General features: G+C 44.2%; 2 protein-coding genes across 2 annotated transcripts; one reads left to right on the plus strand and one right to left on the minus strand.

Moving 5' to 3' along the window:
• Positions 1-27: 27 nt before the first annotated feature.
• Positions 28-5,932, plus strand: ap5b1 (adaptor related protein complex 5 subunit beta 1). The gene is made up of 3 exons (XM_061687109.1): positions 28-330; positions 1,977-2,765; positions 3,655-5,932. Exons 1-3 carry the CDS (start codon positions 193-195, stop codon positions 5,578-5,580), a joined length of 2,853 nt encoding a protein of 950 aa, XP_061543093.1. The 5' UTR covers positions 28-192; the 3' UTR covers positions 5,581-5,932.
• Positions 4,097-17,555, minus strand: c10h1orf50 (chromosome 10 C1orf50 homolog). Its single transcript, XM_061687111.1, is given in 6 exon segments — positions 4,097-6,077; positions 6,079-6,213; positions 8,929-9,060; positions 16,272-16,358; positions 16,445-16,560; positions 17,329-17,555. Coding segments are annotated over 6 exon segments (636 nt in total). The 5' UTR covers positions 17,378-17,555; the 3' UTR covers positions 4,097-5,960.
• Between the last annotated feature and the right edge of the window lie 6,498 nt (positions 17,556-24,053).

The following is a 24,053-nucleotide window of genomic DNA, read 5'->3' on the forward strand; positions in this document are numbered from 1 at the left end:
GGTAGTAGTAGTAGAAGAAGAAGAGTAGAAGAAGAAGAAGCACTACTCCTACTACAACAACAACAACAACGCTTGTTGGAATTGTGTACGTTCGCTGTCTCTGAGGAACTTTGCGTCAGCTCCAGCTTGAAGAAGTCCACGTGTATTTCACCGTTTAAAAAGATCTGAGAATTTTCGCAGGAAGTTTGCCAAATGGCGGTAAACTGGACGGCGAAAATCTCCGCTTTCTCCCGTAATCCCTCCCGATTCATCTCCTCAAAATCGGCGGAGACTTTCCTCGCGGAGTTGCTCCGTGAGCTCCGAGATGACAGAGTCGCCGACAGTACCAAGGTATGCTTTTATGCTGTAGATACGTTCTGTTTTAGTCAAATATAAAATTTTTTTAGGGGGGGCGGCGAGTAAGGGTCTGTCAGATACTTTGAAAATATGTTAGTTTATCTGTTATACCGCCGCGTCCCGTCTTTTATGATGACTGGGCTTTATCTTGTCCAACTCGAATACGGCTGGATACACTCGTTACCATGGCGACGACAACAAACAATGAGATCGCGCCGTGTGTATTATACGAACAAAAACTAAAAGCGGTGCTCGGGAGAGGACTTTTAATTCAAGGATTGCTTGAGGTATGTTCACATACTTTTATTACAATACCGCTCGCAAGCAGGCAACAAAACTAGCAAGCATTAACATGTCTGTGTTATGTCGAGTCATGGTGTCTGTGAAGTAATTTAACTACGACCCAATTCCAATGAAGTTGGGACGTTGTGTTAAACATAAATAAGAACAGAATGCAATGATTTGCAAATCATTTCAAATTGTTTTGGGAAATTGTGGACGTCGTGTCCTCCGGGCCTAAGAGGAAAAGAACCGTCCGGACCGTTATGGACGCAAAGTTCAAAAGCCAGCATCTGTGATGGTATGGGGCCGTGTTAGTGCCAATGGCCTGGGTAACTTACACCTCTGTGAAGGCACCATTCATGGTGAAAGGTACTTACAGGTTGTGGAGAAACATGTGCTGCCATCCAAGCGACGTCGTTTTCATGGACGCCCCTGCTTATTTCAGCAAGACAATGGCAAAGCACATTCTGCACGTGTTACAACAGCGTGGCTTCGTCGTAAAAGAGTGCGGGTACGAGACTGGCCTGCCTGCAGTCCGGACCTGTCTCCCATTGGAAATGTGTGGCGCGTTATGAAGCGTAAAATACGACAACGGCCTGTTGAACAGCTGTTGGTTTGACCTGACGGATTAGAATACATGACCTGAAGAGAGAATACCTTTGAATATGTTTAGTATACAGTACGCAAGTATATACAGTAAATGAACACGCCGCTTAAATCGACGCACTTGCTCAGTCTTGTGATTTGGTTATCGTTTTTTTTTTTATTTTTTTTTTTAATAAACGCTGTGATCAGCCCCAAAAATCCTGATCGTGTAAAGCCTACTTAAAATATGACCGCATATGCATAATAAAATGTTGGATAGCTAGTTTTGAAACCAAAAAGTCTGGGACACTGGACCACTTGTCAGCCTCCATGTTTCCTGACATGTTCGGGGATGACCCCGGGCGACCTTACTCTATTACATTTGATTGTTTGACAAGGTTGCATTCATTCTACCATGTGACACAACATGTCCCTGTGTGACCTCACGGTGGAGCCATGGTTTCTTTTTAAAGCTGATAGACTCCTCCCACTGACCCTTGGTCAGTCCCCTTGTTTCCTGACCAGAAATGTCACAACATGTTCGTGCATGACCCCGAGCCCCTCTTCCCTCTGATGAATTGATCAACAATGGACAAAGGGTCAATCAATCAAGGCAATGGTCTGTCAATTGCCGGCGACCAATTCCTCGTGCGTTTTTTGGACATACTTGGCAAATCAAGATGATTCTGATTCTGTTACTCACATATCGCTCGCTTCGGCTGAAGCCATTCTGTTGTGATGACATCTGGACTTTGATTTCTCATCTACCTCAGGTCTGTCTGCTGTCCGCTCTATGTGAGCAACCGGCCCTCCTCTGTCCCACAGTCTCCGTTGGGGAGGAGACGGTCCTGGAGCTCCTGTCAGTGTTTGCGCACTGTCCAGATACATGTGTTCAATTCCGCAGCTGCCTGCTCGTCACGCTGACTTCTGTCCTCATCTGTACCTTTGGTGCGAGCAACACAATAAACGTATGCGTGGACGTCCTGGATCTGCTCCTTCAGATAGCGCAGGACACCTCTGACCTACATAGTGACAGCCTTCTTCTCTTTCGAGCGACAGCATGCGAAAGCCTACAAGAGCTGGAGACGTGCTGCCCCAACCTTCTTTCGAGGCGCCTTGAGCTCATAGGTGGACTTTGGGCCAAAGAAACCTCAAGACTTCACCAGCCCTATGCGAGACTCCATACGCTGGTGTTGAAAAACTGTGTTTATCAACTCGCCTCGGATCCTGGATCGGGGGATGAGCATCTAAAAATACTCGTAGGGGAAAATACAATGGTCAACTGGGAAGCAGACCAGGAATTAGCGCAACCAGATGAAGACTCAGCCATCTTATCCTCCCTGATAATGGGTCAAATGGGAACAGTGCCGATTCTTCACACTGGGCGAGACTGCAAGGATTTGCGTTCCGTCATGTCTGCCACCCTGGAGAATTCTTTTCTACTCACTCCACTGTGTCAAGCGGAAGTTCTACACAGACTGATGGAGATGGTTGCCATGGTGCCCGTTGTCCCCCCATCCATATTTCGAGTTCAGCTTCTGCGCATGCTTGGAACCAGTGAGGTTTGTATTCTTTGCCAACGAGGTAATTATTTGCATTTGACAGTCTCGTATAAAACCACGTTTTGTCACCCGATCGTGCCGTTGCGCACGCACTGACGAGTGAGGTCATAAGGACTCCGCTCTCGGTCGCGGTGAAATAAATCTTTGCAGCTGTAACGCAAAAAAACGTCATAGTGGCGCCAAACACTAGTGTGCGCGCGCACACACCCCTGGCGATTGCATTTGGATGTTTTGTTTCGAAAATAAATGTAAAAAGTCATTTTGCAGGGGCCGGGGCATTAAAATTTTGGATGCCACCTGAAGTCCACGATCGTCTCTACGGTCTTGAGCGTGTGCAGCTCCAGGTTGTGTCGGTCGCCCCCACAGCCTTTGTCTTTAAATATGTCGTCTTTGATCAGAACGTCATAATGATCAAAAGTGTGCTGAAAACGTCGTCGTTGCAACGGAAGGGTTAAAGACTGTTTTGTCAGCATGTTCAATGGCTACATCTCTTACAAATGCAACTTTATACTGGATATAACGTGCGCCATATTCACGTTGGTATTTGCACTGTTGGGCAAAAGGTTCCATAATCGCAAGCTGCCGGGAAAAGGGAAATAATCCGGGTTTTTGTTTTGTTCCCAGCCTGAAGAAAGAAAAAAAAACAAAAACAAAAGGAATATCATGGAAATGTTTATTTATTTCCATAACTCCATTCAAAAAGTGTCTTATCAGGCATTTTTGGCCTGTGTGACTCCCGAGGCAGCTGATGGGCCACGCGGAAAGCAGCTTTGGTGGTCGCTGAGGGGGAAAACCCGGGCGTTTTTTTTTTAAACACAAAAACCTGGCAGGTGCGTGTCGACTTTCTATCCACTGCACTTTCATACTAATGTTGAACCAATGTTTTCAGGTTTGCCTTGTTCATACCACTCTCCTGATGAAGTACGCCTACACGGACAGCCTGTTCAGCACCGACGACGAAGCTTTCATCCTGAGACGATTGGTTGTCCTCTCCCAGCATCCATTGCTAAGCATAGCGGAGAAGCTTTTCTTCGTGGACTATGTTCTGCATTTTCCCGAGAACAGGCCAATCGGCTGCGGAAATGGGAACGAAACCCCCCCCGTGTTGCTAACTCCCCAGTTAGCATGTACTCTAGCGCCCACTGTATTTGACGATTCTGCTACAATGCTGGGCCGCTTCAATCTGCTGTTGCTGATCTACCAGGAGGAGGGTGAGAAAGATGGAGAGGAGGGCAAGGGTATGGTCTATCTCTACGAACACCTCAGCTTGCTACTCCACATTGTGGTGAGAGGACGCAGTCGAGAGATTGTCGTCATGTTTTTCAGAGCGGTTTTCCTTTTTCTCGTCTATTTTTGCCACGTGGAGAGATACTCGAATAGTATTGCAGATAAACTATGTATGCTCTATCACCGTCAAACCCACCTGGCTCGACACATCCTCAACCTGGCTGATCAGACTTCTGACTTGTTCCCTGAATGTAATTGGGCTGAAAGACTCTGCAGGGCCCTGCAGGGCATTATCACCGCGGCTCCACTTGATCAGCTTAACGCAACAGACCTCAGTTGGCACCTTAAGGTGCTGACTCGGGTGGCAGAAGAAGGGCAAATCCCTCAGCTGAGCACCCTCCGACTACTTTCCAACATCGTCGTTACACCGTCCCTGTGCGCGAGTAGCGACTGGCGCCTGGGAAACTGCGTGCTGGGGCTTTGTCGGCGCTTAATGACGCATCCCAGCCTGGACTCGCTATTTACCACACTGGCCAACATCCTGCAGCATATCGTCTGTTGCTATGGCGACGCAGACATTCAAGATCACGCCCAACTCTACTACTGTCTCCTGACTACTCTCTCCAAAGAAAAATTGACTGGGATTGTAACACAGGGTTGGAGGGAAGAAGGACACAATGTCAAACACTCACTGTCCTGCATCATGGCAGACACAGAGAGACTCACGAGTGTGCTAACCATTCACCAGACGGATAAACCAGTTTTGAGGCTGGTCGAGTTAAAATATCCTGAGCCGCAGGGGGGAAACAAATCGAGTCTGGAAAGTCACCCCAGCCCCAGTGAGGCACAGGACCGCCCGGGGCTCGGAGCATACAGGGCTCAGTTCCAAGACTCTTGCTTCGGCTCGCAGATTACCTTGCGCTACCAGCTCAACCATACCACGTGCAACCTCCTTTCCTGCTTCGATCGGGTTTTCAGCATCCACCTGCACTTTAGCTTAAGGGACAACAACTATGAAGAACTCAGTGACTTCAGTGTCCCTTTTCTTTTTCGAGAGAGACCGTCTCCCGTGGTTAAACTTAGATTGAAGCCCAGGTTGCCTATCCCCACCACCCTCAGCGCCAGTGCCATTTTCAGCACGTTGAATGGCCTTTCTTGGCACACCACGCTCCCTGACATCCAGGTGTGTTTTCGGCAAGCCTTTCTGCCATTGGCTGTTCCTCCCACTTGGGGAACAGTTGTTAAATCGGGTATTTTTGAGGGCCTCTGGGATGAAATAAATGAGGGAGAACAAACAGATTATGTCAGCACCTTGTTTTGTTGCCGGCTGAAAGCAGGGGAACTCGGCTCTGTGGTGGAAAAACATTTGCTGCACCCCTTCGTTATATCCGAATCAGCCAATAGAGTTGAATTCAAAGTGATTTTTTTCATCCCCCCACGATTTCACATACTGATGAAAGTCGTTCCAGAAGAGGATGCTGTGCAATTCAATGTTGCTACAGATAATTGGCGACTACTGCCTCACATCAGTTCTTTTCTTGGTAACCTTCTAACGTCCTTGCCAGAAACGGTTCCCAGTAACCCGTGATGTAGCTTATCGTTTTGAAATCAACACTGCCACTATTGAATTGCCGCCTGTATAAAAATCCAAAATATGCAGATGAAATGAAATGTTTGTTTGATGGAACTGAGTTCACGTTTTTTTGTACAATATCCCGTAGTTTCACATCTGCAATTATGTCAAATGACTTTTGCAAAGTTGTTGGATAGTCTTAGTTTACATTCTGACCACACAAAAATCCCACATTGTATGTGGCTTACACACGAACGTACAGCGTATGTCTTGAAATTCAATGAAATGCTTGCTCACCCCAAACCCAGCAAAGATGGATTGCCAAATGTTCTGAAACAATTATATGGTGAAATTGTCACGAAATATTTGTCGTGTGCCCCGTTGTTTGCTCGTTGCTACATGTTTCTGATCTGCCAGAGTATAACAATAGTCATTTGGTTTTTGGATGACGGTTCAGGTTTATTCAGCTTCAGGCCCTTGAAATTGGGTTCCATGCCCGATGGCGAAGTCGTCTGCTTGGCTGAGGAGCTTGCCCATGATAGCAATCTCTGTATCCCTTTTATGCACGTCATCCACAGGAGTCCAGGACATGTCGTGTTGAAGTTTGAATGCACCAACAAACAAGTGAGGACAACTTGGGCCCCATTCCTGCGGAGTAGAGTTGAAAGTTTAGGCTGTTATTCCCAACCACGGCGCTGCGGTGCACTCCTGCGCCATGAGATCCAATTCTACTTAATTTGTCGAACAACAATGTGTCTTGTTCAGCTATGCGTGCCAGCCAAGTATAGTGACTGGACAAATAAATTGCCACTCATACAACAGGTCCAGATTTCATAATTTGTGACATTTTGGTGGTGGTGCAGCACCATGAGAAATGAAAAATAGGCAATAGTTAACTTGTGTATGCAATGCACTGTGCGCTTTACATGATTAAAGCATTTAGAAACAGACCCAAAAAAAAACAACAGCTTTTAAAACATTAAAAACAGAAAAATAAAAGTATTCCAATTTATCTACTCGTACAACAATTGTTTTTAATTCAAAGTTCCAAGTTTCACCAGAATCAGAGGCGCCACCGAATATTTACAGTACTGTCACTCATACAAACCAAAACAAATTTACAGCCAAAACTATTCAAATCCTTTTTAACATGCTATAGCACGCATTTCCGCACTACGCCTGAATGCACCATATGCCATGGCTCACACATGAACGATTAGCCGATCAAATGTTGGACGAAAAAGCCATGTAAGTTGAGTAACTCTTTACGTTAATGTAGTGACTATGGCAACCCCAAGAACTGATCAATTGTTGCATTCCTGCCTCCTGAACCACAACCTAGCCAGATTGCTTTCACAAGGCACAGGAAACCTGGTTTATATCATCTGACGCCATAAAACCTAATGACTTGCACAGCTGATTGGGGAGGATGTGATTTATGACTGTTAAACTCATTGAACACCATCACCCCCAAGTTGTGGTTAGAGACACCGCCTGCGGACGTTGAAACCCCCCCCCACCTTCGTAACAAACAAACGTCCAGGAATATTCTAAATGTATGCCTCGATGTCTGTCATTAATGTGTCAGTTTACAGATTCGGCTACGGGACTTTGTGACGACTCTCCTCTTGATTTGAAAGCCAAACCGTACGAAACGATGTACTGAACAATTAGTTGATTAGCCAAGACTAAAGTTTAGACAATCATTCTATATGCTTGATCAATGAGCACAAGTACAAAATTGGGAGTACTTTAGATTAATGTGAGATTTTTAAAAGCATTTTCTTTATAGGGCCAAATTGGAGACTAAATTCGACTTGATGGGCATGGTCTTGCCCACTCCCCCTGGGTATTTAACCCTTGCCTTCCGCCTCTCGTCTCTTCTTGCTCTCGCCTCTCTGTTCCTCCTGGGTAACATCCTTGTGTCCATTGGGACACACAAACCCCTCCACCATGACAAGGTGACAGCTCAAGGAGGGGCAGATCGTTGTAACAGATTTAAACCATTTTTTGGCCTAAATGACATGATACTCACCCTTTGTCAAAACTGAAGTACAATACTTGAGTTGCTGTGGCTGTGAAAGGCCCGATCCGACTGGGTTTGCCTTGGACAACGCCACTGTGCTCAGCCAACGACGGCCAGCTCACATTACCAAACTCTTGACAGTTTAATGGCTCACTAGCCCGCTAAGCTGCAGGATCAGTATTGGCACTTCAAACGTTGCTTGCGGTTATAGAGTCTTGCTCACCATTATTGACACCCATGAAGCTTATGTATTATTATGTGGACTATCTCCTGGAGAAATTTAATCAAGTGAAACAACATTTTTCCATAGATTAACTCATTCATTAAAAGAGCAAATGATGAACAATATTTAATGGACAGATGAAAAATATTTTTTTGGTAATGCACACAAACAGTATGTTTACAGACTCCGCAATGTTTACAGACTCCGTTTAAGGGGGGAAAAAACAGCCTGCCAACAGTCAAGCATAGTGGAGGATCCATAATGCTGTGTGGCTGCTTCACTACATGGAGGCCTTGACTGGAGCACAGGTATCATGACATATGAGATTTGAAAGCGAAATGAAAACTTGCTTTGAGGAGGTCATGGGTCCTCCAGCAAGACAAAGACCCAAATTATACATCCAGAAGCACACAGGAATGGTTGAAAATGAAAAAAAATGACCGTTTTAAAATAGTCAGCATCAAGTCCTGATCTCCATCCAATTGAAATTGAGAGCTGAAATCAAGACCTTGAACAAATTGCAAAGAGTGGGAGAAAAAAAAAAAGCTTCCAGATGATACAAGAAATGTTTGGGGGCTGCCATCACTGCCGAAGGGTGTGCAACAAAATATAAAGGTGCCAATATTCCTCCACATGCTGGTTCCTGTTCTTTTTCTTTGAAATAACAAGTGTGAAAAAAAAAATAAAAAATCTTTAAATTCCTTTGGACCTCTGATTAAAAGATCCTGATGAGATAGGTTTGTTACATTTGCATTTATTTCTTAAAATATTATACAGGTTATGCAAAAAAATTAAGGGGTACCAATAATAGTGAGCATGACTGCTTAATTTTGGCACGCTGCTGCACAGACCCCCCCCCCCCCATTGTCAATCTTTTCTCAGGGTACCGTCACTTTCACCCGATCTCTGCCGCCCCCTTGAGGCCACAGCACCCTTAGCATGTGCTAATCTCGCCCGATGGGCACTGGGGCATGAAGGAGTACACGTGAATGACAATAGGAGAATCGGGGCAGCAGAGAAAAGTTAATTTTAAATATTGGTTACAGTGCTTAAAAAAATAAGTAAATAAAATCAGCGTGTGTGTACCCCGCTTTACTAAAACAAAAATGCCAACCTTAGGAGAAATGATGGAAAAGTATTTTTGTCCAGAAGGTCGCTCGTAGAGGTAATACATGTTGCCGGGTTTTTTCACAATATTACAGGCAGCGTGGTGGAGGTCCGCATCTCTTTTCGCTTCTTCTAAGACCTAAACATGGACAGAAAGAAATCAAACGTGTGCACCAGTCAAGAAGCATATATTTCAATGTCTGCTAAACAAACAGGTTTTCAGTCAAGCCTGAAATTATTCAAACCCCTGGTGTAGTTTAACTTGAAATTTTTTTTTTCCAACCAGAAAGTTTTTCTTCTTCTTCGGAAAAACAACAGGAATCTCAAAGGATAATATGTACGTGAGGCATCACGATGGGGAAAAATGTTTTGCAGCTTTTTTTTCCCCCATTAGAACAAAAAGTGGCATGTTCAAAATTATTCATACCCTGTGCAAACTGTAGAATTCAATGGGAAAAGTAAAAAAAAAAAAGTACAAAGTTCTATACCATTCTAAACAGTTCAAGCTACTCTAAAGCATCCTTATTTCCCTGACTGATTGGGAACAGCTATTTTAATCAAAAACGTGGCGCCCGTTCTTTTTCACGGCAAAGTTAAGACACAGCTTTGTTCGCCGCCGCCGTTGGACACAAGCACGTCATAGTGCGCGTTCTTCTTCGTTGGTTTACGCCGCTTCTTCATTGCTTTACGCCACTTCTTCGCGGTTGGAGGGCTCGGCATCGAAACTTGGAACCGAAATGTTTCCATTTGAACGGTTCTGGTAGTCCCGGTTCCAATCGGTTCTTGATTCTTGATGCCCAACCCTCCTCACAAGTCAGGAAAGGGCTATAAGGCCATATCTAAATGTTTTCCAGTTCCAGTGGTCTCCAGTGCCAAATATTACTACAAAATATGAGACGTTATGCACGATGAAAAATCTCAGAGGACGTGGTTGGAAGCCAAAAGTGACACCTGTGCTGGCCAGGATGATAGTGAGAGCGATGAAAACTAATCCGAGTATGATTCTGGGCTATGGTGGTGGAAACCTCTCAAGGCAGACAGTCCAACGGCCACTGGTGGGTTCCACAGACTCGGACCAAGGAGGAAGCCACTCACATTCAAAAGCCCGCTTGGCCCTTGCAAATGCTTACCTGGACAAAGAGAAATTCTGGTCTTCTGTTTTAGACGCAGATTAAACAAATATGTATGTATGTATTCTTTATTTGATGTAGAAAGGGGACACCTTCAACCCTAAGATCACCATCCCCACTGTTATACATGGTGGTGGGAACCTAATGCTTTTTGGGGGTGGGGGTTGGGGGTGTTCAGCCAATGTACGACGGAATCTAATCACAGAAAAGGGCACCTTGGACAGTCTGCAGAGAAACTTGGCCATGCGCACCAGTGGATATTTCAGCACAATGACAACCCAAGACAAAAGCCAAAAGTAGTGAAGAAATAGTTCACATTTAGCGGCGGCCCAGCCAAAGTCCTGACTTGAATCCAATTGAGAATCTGTGGAGGGAGCCAAAGTTCAGGGGGATGGCTAGGAGACCCTCCAAACCTGAACGTGTTGGAGCTCATCGCTAAAGATGAACGGACAAAAATATCAGTGGAGGCATGCAAAAAAGCTGGCAATTATAGAAAGCGTTTCATTGCTGTAATAGCCAATAACGACGGAATAATTTTGGACATGCCACTTTTTGTTCAAATTGATATAAAAGCTGATATTTTGGGCTATTTCAACCTCCATAGAGTGACTAACATGGACTTAGTATAAAAGTGCCAACTTCATTTAAAAAAAAAACCCAAAAAAAAAAAAAACCTTGGTTTTGTCATACGAGTGTCCAGATAAAGCCTCTCGGACAGCTACTTCGGTTCGACCCGGTTTTGTATGCGCTTTGTCCATACAAAACCCACTTTGTGAGAGAATCGCATTGTCTTCAAATCAATAAACACAGAGTTGTCCGTGTTTGAGGGCGCCGACGTGCCTTACTACGGCGGCCTGGAAGTGCAAAACAAATGAACAAAATGCGAAACAAATTACAAGTGACACACATATACACAAACGAACACTGTACCAAATATTAAAGGTTATTCACTTTTAAGTAAATTTAATAATATCGGTTCCAATACTTTTGTTCACTTGAAAGGTGGGTGGCTTCAAACAAAAGGTGCCTTTGCCCTAAGTTGTTTAACACATCGAGAAGTAAATATCATGAAATGAAAGCTGGAATTCTGAACTTTTGTTTTATATTCATCTTTTGATCTGAAACCCAAATGTCTTCAGTATACAAAAAAAAAAAGGGGAATTGACCTGGTCGTTCCAATACTTCTGGAGGGGACTATATTTACATACATCTTTAACACGTCACCATTTTTCTTACTAAACATATTTCCAAAGGTGGTATTGACGTGAAATTTTCACCAAATGTAGGGAATTACCGCAAGTAATCCATACGTACAAAGAAAGTAGAACAAATAAGCTCAGAAATTAAGTTGTGTGTAATAATGTGAAATGACACAGGGAAAAAGCATTGAACACGCCAACCGGTATTTATTTAATACTTTGTACAAAAGCCTTTTGTTTGCAAAGACAAGTTCAAGACGCCTCCTCTATGGAGAAACTAGTCGCACGCTCTGGTGCGATTTTGCCCCATTCCTCCACACAAGCTGTCTTCAAATCTGGAAGGTTCCGTGGGCTTCTTTTATGGACCTTGAGTTTCAGTTCTTTCTATAGATTTTTGATTGGGATTCAAGTCAGGCGATTGGCTTTGCCATTCTAGCAGCTTAATTTTTTTTCTTTGAAACCAACTGAGAGTTTCCTTGGCATTATGTTTTGGATCATCATTCTGCTGAAATGTCCACCCTCGTTTCATTTTCATCATCCTCGTAGATGGCAGTCGATTTTTGTCAAAAATGTCTCGGTACTTTTGTCCATTCATCCTTTCGTCAATCATGTGAAGTTTACCAGTAGCTTTTGCTGGGAAAGCAGCGCCACACCATCATGTTCCCACCCCCGAACTTCACTGTTGGTATGGTGTTTTTTAGGGTGATGTGCAGACTCTCTCATCAGACCAGACTTTATTCTCCCAGTATTAACCGGCTTGTCCAAATGTTCAGCAAACTTTAAACGAGCGTTTGACATGCTTTTGATTTTCAGCAGTTGGGTCTTGCGTGGTCTGAATTTTATGGCTGTAACACGTTCCAAAAATCCTGCGACAGGTGGCAAAAAAAAAACTGAGGAAGTTGAGGAATGCTCATCAAACCTGTTTGGAACATCCCACAGGTGAACAGGCTCGTTGGGAACAGGTGGGTGCCATGATTGGGTAGAAAAGGAGCTTCCCTGAATTGCTCAGTCATTCACAAGCAAAGATGGGGCGAGGTTCACCTCTTTGTGAACTACGTGTGTGAGAAAATAGTCGAACAGTTTAAGGACAATGTTCCTCAACGTACAATTGCAAGGAATTTGGGGATTTCATCCTCTACGGTCCATAATATCATCAAAAGGTTCAGAGAATCTGGGGAAATCACTGCATGGAAGCGGCGAGGCCGAAAACCGACATTGAATGCCCGTGACCTTCGATCCCTCGGGCGGCAACTGCATCAAAAACCGACATCAATGTGTAAAGGATATCACCGCATGGGCTCAGGAACACTTCAGAAAACCAAGGTCAGTAAATACAGGTCGGCTGTACATCTGTAAGTGCAACTTGAAACTCTACTATGCAAAGCAAAAGCCAATTATCAACAACACCCAGAAACGCCGCCGGCTTCTCTAAGATGGACTGATGCAAAGTGGAAAAGTGTTCTGTGGTCCGATGAGTCCACATTTCAAATTGTTTTTGGGAATTGTGGGTGTCGTGTCCACCGACACGCCTTCCCATGAGGAAGCAGTCGGGGGTCTCTGAGGCAACGTCTTTTTCACGGACGCCGCTGCTTATTTCAGCAAGACAATGCCAAACCACATTCTGCACGAGTTACAACAGCGTGGCTTCGTAGTAAAAGAGTGCGGGTACTAGACAGGCCTGCCTGTAGTCCAGACCTGTCTCCCATTGAAAATGTGTGGCGCATTATAAAGCGTAAAATACGACAACGGAGTCCCCGGACTGTTGAACAGCTGAAGCTGTACATCGAGCAAGAATGGGAATTACAACATGCTGGCAATTGTTTGACTTGAGTTTGTTGTCACATTTCTGTCGGGCCAATTATATATTACTCGTGCACTCACTCTAGTCGTCTCGCCACGCTGCACTATTTGCATATCTGTTGTTGAGCAATACTGGCCACTCATGCCAGAGTAGCATCTGCCCCATTTGCACACTGATTGAGGAGTATCTGCAACATTTGCACAATCGACATGGTCTCAGATGATCGCAGTACTCGTCACTTTAAACCGCATACACTCCTTGAAGTCTCGGCGCCCTTTGCACAATGGTCATTGCAATATTAGTCATTTGAACTGGTCTAAGTCATTTGAACTGGTCTAAGTGCTCGAGGACTCCGCATCTTTTTGCACAATTGTCAAAAAAAATAAAATAAAAATGTGCCGGCATTACCAGATAACTAGCAACCCTTTATTGCTCAGTGACTGTTGTTTTTTTTTTTTTTTGTCAATGTCTTTCTGTCTCCAAAGTGTTCTCTGTCAATTGACCGACAAGTTCCTTGTGTGTTTTTGGACATATTCGGCAAATAAAGTCGATTCTGATTCTGAAAGAATTCCACCTCCAAAGCTTCAACAATTGGTGTCCTCAGTTCCCAAACATTTATTGAATGTTGTTTTAAAAAAAAAAAAAGGTGATGTAACACAGTGGTAAACATGTCCCAGCTTTTTTGGAACGTGTTGCAGCCATACAATTCTAAGTTCATGATTATTTGCTAAAAAAAACAAAGTTTTATCAGTTTGAACATGAAATATCTTGTCTTTGTAGTGTATTCAATTCAATATAGGTTGAACATGATTTGCAAATCATTGTATTCTGTTTTTATTTACGTTTAACACAACGTCCCAACTTCATTGGAATTGGGGTTGTACATATACATACATGTATAACTCCGCATTATTTCCCCTCCAAACACAACAAGTGGAGTTTTTACCAAAAAGCTATATTTTGGTTTCATCTGACCATATGACATTCTCCCAATCCTCTTCTGGATCATCCAAATGCTCTCTAGCAAACTTCAGATGTGCCTGGACATCATGTACTGGTTTAAGCAGGGGGACACGGCTGGCACTGCAGGATTTGAGTCCCTGGCGGCGTCGTGAGTTCCTGATGGTGGCCTTTGTTACTTTGGTCTCAGCTCTCTGCTGGTCATTCACTAAGTCCCGCCCCCCCCCCCCCCCCCCCCCCGTGTGGTGCTGGGATTTTTGCTAAGTGTTCTTGTGATCATTTTAACCCCACGAGGTGAGCTCTCTCATAGGTGAGGTATACCCATGATAAAAAATTACAGGCCTCTCATCTTTTTTAAGTGGGAGAACTTGCACAATTGGTGGCTGACTAAATACTTTTTTTTGCCCCACTAAATAAAAAAAGCTGGAATTCTGAACTTTTGTCTCATATTCATGTTTTGATCTGAAACCCAAATGTCTTTAGGATACAACAAAAACAAGGAACATCTTTTACAATTGAAAAATCTCACGGCACACCAACAAACAAAAATGTCACAAAAAGTGGATAAATTAAATACTGTATTTACTTCCTGCCATCTAATAGAAGACCATTCATTTGTTCTGTCTGTCGCCATGTCTCACTGGAATAAATAGAGGAACAAAGATACATTATTTATTGTAAATAGAATTTTTTGAGCAATTACTGTATTTTCACGTCCACAAGTATTAAAAAGGTGCAGTCACAGTTACGGGGTCTCCTTCTGTATTTAACACATACATAAGGCGCACCGTATTATTGGGCGCAGGCACGGTAAAACATACGCTAGCTTCAAACATACGGTAGCATCCATGCACGCTAAAACAATGTTTTTAAAAAGCCGGCGGGAGCAAAACTGACTTCAGCTGTACTTTATTAAAGTATTTAATAATGTACCCTATTTTCACTTCCATTATAATACCATAATTTATAGAAGTCACATTTGAACGTACTTCTGCTGGAGATTTCTGCTGGAGCCCCCTACAAATTTTCAAAGAAGCAGCCCCTGTTGTACATTTCACCTCGGGCTACCAAAATTGGGAGGCATACGTAACAGCCCAAGACCTGTTAAAAAGTCTCTTCGAGCCAAACCCTAAACCCAACAGGAAGTCAGCCATTTTTAATTGACTTTCGAAATTCAGACCTATTTTTTCCCTTATACAGTCGTATACGTTGACAAACTCCTCCCACCGATTTTTATCTGATCGATTTAAAACTTTGGGTGTCTCATCGGAACATATTGAAGATGCAGATTTATTCAAAGCTTTCCGTATCGTCTCACACTGTTGTCGTGGCGACATGCTGTTCACCACGCTGCTGTGTTGTGCTCCAAATAATTGCGCAATGGAATGAAATGATATACGGGTTTTCATGAATATAAATCTGCAAAGTGTGGTGCGCATTTCTATTCAATGGATCCACAATGTGGCAGTACCCTAACATGCCAGTACCCCAACGTGGGCGAGGGCCCTTAATAGCTGCTCGCATCCCATTATTTATTGGTTGTTTTTCATGGTTTTCTTGTTGATTTTCTATTTAATCTATTGAAATGCAGAATATGCTGAAGCAGTGGTTATGTTGCAATTTAAATGTTTTTTTGGTTATTGGTTTTGCTGAAGTTGTTTTTCAGGATTTCCCAATATCGTTTTTATTCAATTGTAGTACATTCCTATGTTTAAAGTTACTTCATGTAACCCAATGGTTAATAATAAATGGGTCAGTTTTTAGTTAAAACATCAATGACCTCTGGGGGGGCATTTGGGTCACGTGACCAGATCAAGACATCCGTACATTTCAAATGTAACAGGAACTTTTGACATCTTGGTTTATTCCCCTTTAAATGCTTTCATTGTTTTTAAGCTAAAAGGCACCAAGACAAGACAAATGATGATATTCTTGGTCCTTGCTACTTAACACTTACACTGCCATTGACATATTTATAAGTCAAATATCCATGTTAAATGGGAAGGCTGGCAGTGAATGAGTTAAGACACCTTGGAACTATTTTAAATTGTGAAAGGCCGTATCGCGCAGTGACCTTCAAGACCTCTGTCTTGATGGATGAAAATATAAATATATTGAGGGATTGTTTTGTGTGTGTGTGTGTGTGTGTTTTTTTTTTTTTTAACAGTTTATGCATCGTAAGTTCATTTGCTAAATAACTGCTTTGGTATCAAAATAAAAACTGTGACTTGTGTGCCATGCTGGTAGTGTCCTCACTCACCTTTTTTGCTTGTTCTTGTAGATATCTGATCTGGTCAGCAATTACCGACAGTTTGTTGCAAGCATTGGCTTTAATAAAATCGTCTCCCTGAGAAAACACGTCAATTTCAGCTGTGTGCATTCAAAGCAACAAATGATCCATTGGATTTAGTAAGTTAAAAACAGAGTCAGGACCTTCTGCAGTTGCAGTGCCAAAGCAACAAGATCCATAGGGTCCTCCACTCTAGTGGTCTGGTAGGAGTTTACAAGTTCCACTCCACCAGGAGCCAAGCTTCTCTCAACCAGAGTCACTACAAAACCAGACTGACGTTGACATCAAAATGCCTTCAAATGCTGCATTCCAGAAAAAGTGGGTTGTCCCACCCGGACCGGACCAGTTTGCGACCTCAAAGCGCTCGAGGCGAATATAAACAACAAAGATGGCTGATTGCGATTCATTCTTTTTTGTTTTGTTCCTCAAAACACATTTTGACCTCCATCGGGGCCATGCGAAGTGGGGTACATATTTTTTCTCCCGACTTCGCGACATGGACCTACCAGTTTGAGTGGCGTTCCAGTGCAATTTTCCTGGTCGGAAAACTCAGACTTCCCACTTTTATGCAAAGCAGCTTAAGTATATAGTCACTGTTGGGCGGAAACCTCGGTCCAAATTTGGTCCCATGTTCTCACTATGCATTTCCACGCCGACCGGAAGTTAACAGGTTGCCTTGTGCTGCGTCCATTGCTCAGCAGCAAATGCTAAAAATCATAATCACAAATAATAAGTCCTAAATTCCATACCCGTGAATGTACTTTATTCGATGTCGATCCGTTGCAGAGTAAGAACACTTAATTATACAGTAATACAATGTTGGATAAGATATAATGTATGTACTAATGTATCTCCTGAACTCTAATTCAATAGTTGTATTTCTACACTGACGACACAATACGTTGGAATGTTATCCAAATATTTCCTCGATTTTTTTCACCAACGCGTGAATGCAACGGAAGAGTCGGCTGCCATTTCAAGTTGGCATGATGAAAACCGTGACGAGTTTTTGCACAAGTTCCTTTACCTTTGGTTGTTTTGTCGGGCTGGTTCGGGAGGCTCATAGCGCCATCCATTGTTTTCTCCGTGAGCCTTTATTGAAATGTCCTCTCCGCGAATATTTGGACAAGTTTGCGCTCTCCCCCAGCACCAGTTAAGTAACCAATTTGTTTTGCAAGTAGTAGTAGTAATCTTTTTTTTTTTTTTATCTTCTTCTTCTTCTTCTCCTTTTCCTTCCCCTTCTTCTTCTTCTTCTTCTTCTTCTTCTTCTTCTTCTTTGTTGGCGGGTGGCATCAAACGTTCAAGATGCATTATCGCCATCTACTGTGCTGGAGTGTGGGTCAGCGTACGTCTATACATATGTATCGTACCAGGGAGCAAAATAAATAAAAACCAAATAAACTTCAGACTATATTCTCTTTATCAACCCGGTTACATTTAAAAACTAAGGCTTTGATCTTAATCTCCATCCCAAAGTTTGTGCCATTCTGTTCTTCACGTAAGCCTTGACCTCACCCATCCCAAAAGGTATTCACAACCATTCTTCTCGTTTAAGTGCTTGTTAATCTCAACAGACGACAACGCGCTTGAACCTGTTTTGTTCGATCAACTCGAGTGCCATCATGATTGCAAGCAATCCCACAACATTCCAGAAAAAGTTACGAGTCGCGCATGACAAAAGACGGTGTTTTGTTTGTATGAAATGGAATTAACCCCGGTTGACTTTGACCCGAGGTTGCAGCCTGATATCAGGACCGAGCGGATGTGTGGAAAACATATTTTGTAAAAAGCGTCGTGGAAAATTGTAATCATGTAATAAAAAAAATGAACCCGACAACATTGTGTGGATAAAAAGATCAAATTCATCGAAGGTCTGCCTGCTTCTTTTGAGGATGAAAACTTGCTTCCAGCTCGACAAAGCCGTCTGATCATCCTCGATGACCTCATCTTTCAAGCCATCTTTCAAGTGTTATAATGCTGACACAAAATGTACAGCAAGACCATCATCTTAAATTCAAATTATATGATACTGTTTACAAAGACAAAGAAAGAATCAGCACCTCCAAATCTGAGACCATGGTCCTCAGTCGGAAAAGGGTGGCGCGCCCTCTCCAGGTCGGGGATGAGATCCTGCCCCAAGTGGAGGAGTTCAAGTATCTTGGGTTCTTGTTCAGGAGTGAGGGAAGAATGGAACGGTAGATCGACAGGCGGATCGGTGCGGCGTCCGCAGTGAAGTATACCCACACCTGCTCGGCGCCTCTCACCGTGGGCAACTCCAGAGTGGAAGAGAGTCCAACCCCTCTCAATAGGACTGGTACCAGAGCCCAAGCCGTGTTTGGAGGCGAGTCCGACTATATCTAGTCGGAACTTCTCGACCTCACACACCAGCTCGGGCTCCTTCCCTGCCAGAGAGGTGACATTCCACGTCCCTAGAGCCAGCTTCTGTAGCCGGCGATCGGATCGCCGAGGTCCCCGCCTTCGGCCACCGCCCAGCTCGCACTGCACCCGACCCCAATGGGTGTGCCCATTGGGGTCGGGTGGTGAGCCCATGGGAAGGGGGACCCACGTTACCCTTTCGGCCCGGCCATCAGGCGCTCGCCTTCGAGCCCCACCACCAGACCTAGATCCAGTGGGGGGCCCCGGTGACCCGTGTCTGGGCAAGGGAAAACCAAGTCCATCGTTTGTTGTCATCATAAGGGGTCTTTGAGCCGTGCATTGTCTGGTCCCTCACCGAGGACCTGTTTGTCATGGGTGACCCTACCTGGGGCGTGAAGCCCCAGACAACTTAGCTCCTAGGATCATTGGGACACACAAACCCCTCCACCACGATAAGGTGACGGCTCAAGGAGGGGAGACTGAAATTAATTTGCATGACAATTCAAACCGTGAAAGCCCCTACGGTTCACGCTTTCTCAGTTTGTAAATTACTATGTCTTTTTTGAAGTGCCAACACAAACTAATTAGATTGGCCAAATACTACTTGGTTAATTTATAAAAAGCAAAAACATCTTTGAAAGCACGTTGAAGAAAGGGGACCAGCTATCTACGTATATACGTAATTTATTTTTTTCATTCTGCTGATATTTTTCTAACGCAATATATTCTATGATGAGATTTAGCCACTGATTGATGTTAATAGCTTGTTTGTTTTTCCAGTTTAGTAGAATTGTTTTCTTCGCGGAAAACCTCGCGACAAGTAATGATTGCGAATGTTTATTAGGGAGGTCAATGATGCCTAAATCGCCAAGTATGCACAATCTTGGGCAAAGTGGAATCCTGCAGTTTCAAATGTACGAGAGTTTTTTTTTTGTATAACTGAAGACCAAAAGCATTGAATTGGTGTACATTCCCATATAGCATGAAAATAGTTGTCTGGGGTATATTTGGTGCATTGCAGGCATATATTAGATGGAGAGAAACCCATTGTATGCATTGTGTACTGAGTAAAGTGTGTTCTTGAGAAATTTATGATTTATTATTGTACTCAGTGTATCGTAACTGTTGTAGAAAATCTGTTATTTCTGATAAGATGACGTCTAAGTGATGTTTTGCCTTTTGAAGTTGGTTTCTAAGCGCATCTATCGGATTAATTGCATCTTCTTCTGTGAGGTGTTTTATTTTTTCCTCAATACCATTTTCCAATTTTTGTTCTTGTTTTTTCTTATACAAAGAATATGATATGATTCGACCTCTCAAAACAGCTTTACCGGTTTCCCACAACAGAGATGGGGATATGGTTGGAGAAACTCATCCCATTCCATCCTCACAAAAGAATCAAAATCTGGGTCCATCAGTAGGGACGTGTTGAAGCGCCATGTTGGTGGGGGGGTCCCAAATTTGATTCAACTTTTAGAAATTTAGAAATTGGTGTGTGATCGCTGATGATGATTGGATGAATTAAAACCACCTCAGTCTCCCCCCAGGCACGGGGAGAACATGTTCTTGATAAAGAAAAATCTCTCCGAATACAATTGAGCTTACGCATGTCAAATACAAAGTAATATGGAATCAGTTATATTTTGTCATATTCATTGTATTATTTAGTTAATATAGTGTAGCTTTAGTGGTAATGTTCAGAGTTCTTGGATGCAGGAAACCATGAAAAAAACTTAACACAGACCATAAACGTAGCACCCCGCATTTAAGGGACAGATCCCAGACATCCCCAAAAGTCAAATAAAATGTTCCACAACACAGGGCAGGTGGAAGGGGGACTGGAGGAGGGTTCAGGGTATGCACATCGGGGGCCAGTCTGGTGGCCGTCTAGGACGCCAGACCTGAGGTGCTTAGCTGGACAGTTCAGTTGGTCGGCCAGGACGCCAAGCACAAATGTTTCCACGGGCCCGTTCAGGTGGATGGCCATGATGCCCGACAAAAAAGGCAATGCGCGGGCCAGACATGAGGGTCGGGTGGCAGCCGCACAGCACGCGGTGCCGGAGCAGGATTGGGTGGCGGCCCCACGGCGTGCGCCGCAGGAGCTGGAGTCTGCTGCCGCCGAGGAGCAGGCACGGGGGTCTGCTGCACCTGCCGATGTCTCCATTGTTTTTTTCAGCCTGCCGCCATTGGGGAGCACAGGAAACAGGGGCAGGGTGTGCAGGAACCCGGGAAGGTGAACTAGGAAACACGGGTGGTACGAGATGAGGTGAGGAATTTGGAACGGAACGAAGTGACTTTGAGGCAGGTTTGGGAGGACGTGATGGGACGGGCGTGGAACGAGGTGTGGAAACAAGTAATAAATTATGTGGCTTTGAAATGGGGGCAGAATGACATGACAATGAAACTTGACCTTTACTTGGGCGCCTCCGTTGGCCACCAAGCGGAGGTCCCAAATAGATGGCCAGCCGGATGCCAAAGTAAAGGTCAGCTGGAAAGCCCTTTGGCGTGGACTCAGAGAGATCAGAAAAAGGAACTCTTGGCAAAAATTGACTGGGACGAGAAAAAATAGGGGGAAAAAAATTAAAAATCAAATCAAAATTGGAGTCTGAATCGGAGAGGGGGTTAACTAAAATGGGGCCATCTTGACAATCTGAAAAATCTGGGAGGGGGGGGGGGGGGCGGGGAAATAGGTGAAGGGCAAATGTTAGGGCTTTGTGAATAACTGGGGCAACTCGGGGAAAAGGACAGAAGAAAGAACGATGGGGCTTACAGGCTGAAGGTGGGCTCTGTCAGCATGCCGAGCGTGCTGGGAGGCAGACTGGCGGCGTGCAGGGCTACACCGTGTGCTTACCTCCTGGGTCCTTGTGTGGTCGGTTCATTTTGTCAGAGTTTTTGGTTTAATGTGGTGTTGGAAGCAAAACGGTAAGGGACCCAAGTGCAGGGAAGCAGGGAGGCAAGGCAGGAATGCAGGAACATATGCCGCGATGCGCGCTGGGAGATGGTGATGGTGACGTCATCACGTTGAGTAAAGAGAATAAAAACGCAGGTGTTAATGGCTTCCCGTCTCCCCTGTCTTCATTGATTGTTATACTCTCATAGACAAGCATATAACAAAACTGGCCACGAGGTACGACCTCACGTTTGTTGTTTTCGGCATGGTAATAAGAAGTCCGCGTTTAAAAACGTTCATTCACGGGTGTATTACGCGACGTCGTGGCCGACCGGGCGGTGCGGTGAGATAATGGCCGCGTTCGCGTTCGAAGGAGGACGTCGCTGCAGCGGGAGGGGAAGATTTCTCCGCGGTGGAAAGTATAAGTTACCGCAAGACTTACTGCTGAGATGGCCTCGCTGGTCGGACATATGGGGCCATTTGACGTAAATGGAGAACAATGGACTTTATATACCGAGAGGTTTGAGTACTTTCTTCTAGCGAACAAGATTGAAAGGGGATATTGTAGTCCCAACGTTTCTGAGTATTATGGGAGGAAAAACATTCAACCTGCTGCGTAGTCTGGTACGACCAGACAGGCCAGGAAACAAGTCATATGAGGAAATAGTGGCTATATTTAAAAAATCACTATGCACCAAAGCCGCTGCTCATTGCAGAGAGGTTCAGATTCCGTAAAAGGAACCAGGAAGAGGGGGAATCCATTTCTTCGAAAGACTAAATTGGAGTTGATGACATAGACTGGTGAGTCTGTACCAGTGTTAGGAGTTGTGTAGTGGCCTTTCAGGGGTTCAGTGTTACCAGGATTACTTGCTCATTACAGGGCCAGATGAGCAGTCACATTTACGTCATCTGGATGCGACACTACAACGTCTGGGAGAATAGGGGTTGACGGTGCAATGAGACAAATGTTGAGTTTTTCCAGCCTTCTGTTGAATACTTGGGAGATGTGATTGACAGCGGAGGTCTCCACAAGGCACCGTCTAAGGTGAAGGCTATTGTGGACGCAGCCATCTCCCAAAACTTCGAGTCAGTTGAAGTCCTTTCTTGGATTGTTGACATAGTATACAAGATTTACGCCCAACCTGGCTAACATGTTAAAAGCGTTACTACGTTGTACTGCTCAACAAAACCACAACACGGAAATGGCAGCTGCTCCAGTCACCTCAGTTCACGTGAAGACCCCGTTATGTCCGAGGTTGTTGATATCATCACTCGGGGTAGGAGAGGAGAGATGTCACCCGCTTTCAAGCTGTACCTGGTGCGACGAGATGAACTTTCCGTCCGAAATGGATGCCTTTTGTGGGGCTATCGTTTCATCATTCCGCCACCGCTGAGAGAGAAAGTGCTTGCTGAGCTTCATGCGGGACACTGCGGAATGGTGCGGATGAAAGAAATGGCACGGAGCTATTTCTGGTGGCCTCGCCCGGATGCAGCCGTAGAGGAGAAAGCAAGGTCATGCACCGACTGCCAAAAAGGAAGAAACATCCCACAACTGTCTCCCTTACATCCGTGGAGCTGCCCTGAAGAACCGTTGCAAAGAGTTCACATTGACTTTGCGGAACCATTAACGAACCAAATGTTTTTCGTGGTCATTGATGCTCGTAGTAAATGGCCAGAAGTAGCTGCCTTGAAGAGCACATCTGCAGAGAGAACCAGAGAGCTCAGGTCCGTATTCAGCCGATTTGGTCTAACCTCAACATAATAATGGCCCACAGCTAGTGTCAGAGGAGTTCAGAACGTTCATGGAAGAAAATGGCTACAAATGGGCTTGCAGAAAGTGACTTGGCCGTAGGTCGTACTTACCTCAGCAGAACCCGACGGCCTCCTTACAGGCTGACTTTGGAGTCTGGTGACTTTTATATTGATCTAGTTTCCACAATTAGGAAATGTTTTCCATGTGCCCCCTTTTTGACTTCGAGCACCTGCCCCTCCCAAGCTCTTCGCAGACCCCTGCTCAAAGTACACCCGATTGGAAATGAAAATGAAATCAAATTCATCAACATTGGAAAAAGGAAAAAAGAAACGCCGGGGTCGGTAAAAAAAGTCACATTTGTTCCCCCCACCTTTGACACCAAAGTTATGCCACTGGAAACAACTTTTTGTTTGCCCTTCACATTAATTCAATACAAAAAAAAAACAAAAAAACAAAAAAACATCGGTAAAGCATTTAGGTTTTTCCAATTACTGTATATTGTCATTATCCATCCATCTGCTCATCCATCCATGCCAGACCCAATTCCAGACTTTGGGCTAGAGTCTGGGAGCACCTGGGAAGGGTTAAGGTTCTCATTTTCAATCCAATTATTCGCACATTAATCATCCACTTATTTGTGGGGACCATTCATTGTCATGGACATGTCGATAAAAATACGAATTGTTGCCGACCAAAAGTATTAAAAAAAAAAAAAAAAAAAAAAAAAAAAAAG

This window comes from Phycodurus eques, chromosome 10 (assembly GCF_024500275.1).
Source record: "Phycodurus eques isolate BA_2022a chromosome 10, UOR_Pequ_1.1, whole genome shotgun sequence".
Classification (NCBI taxonomy): domain Eukaryota; kingdom Metazoa; phylum Chordata; class Actinopteri; order Syngnathiformes; family Syngnathidae; genus Phycodurus; species Phycodurus eques.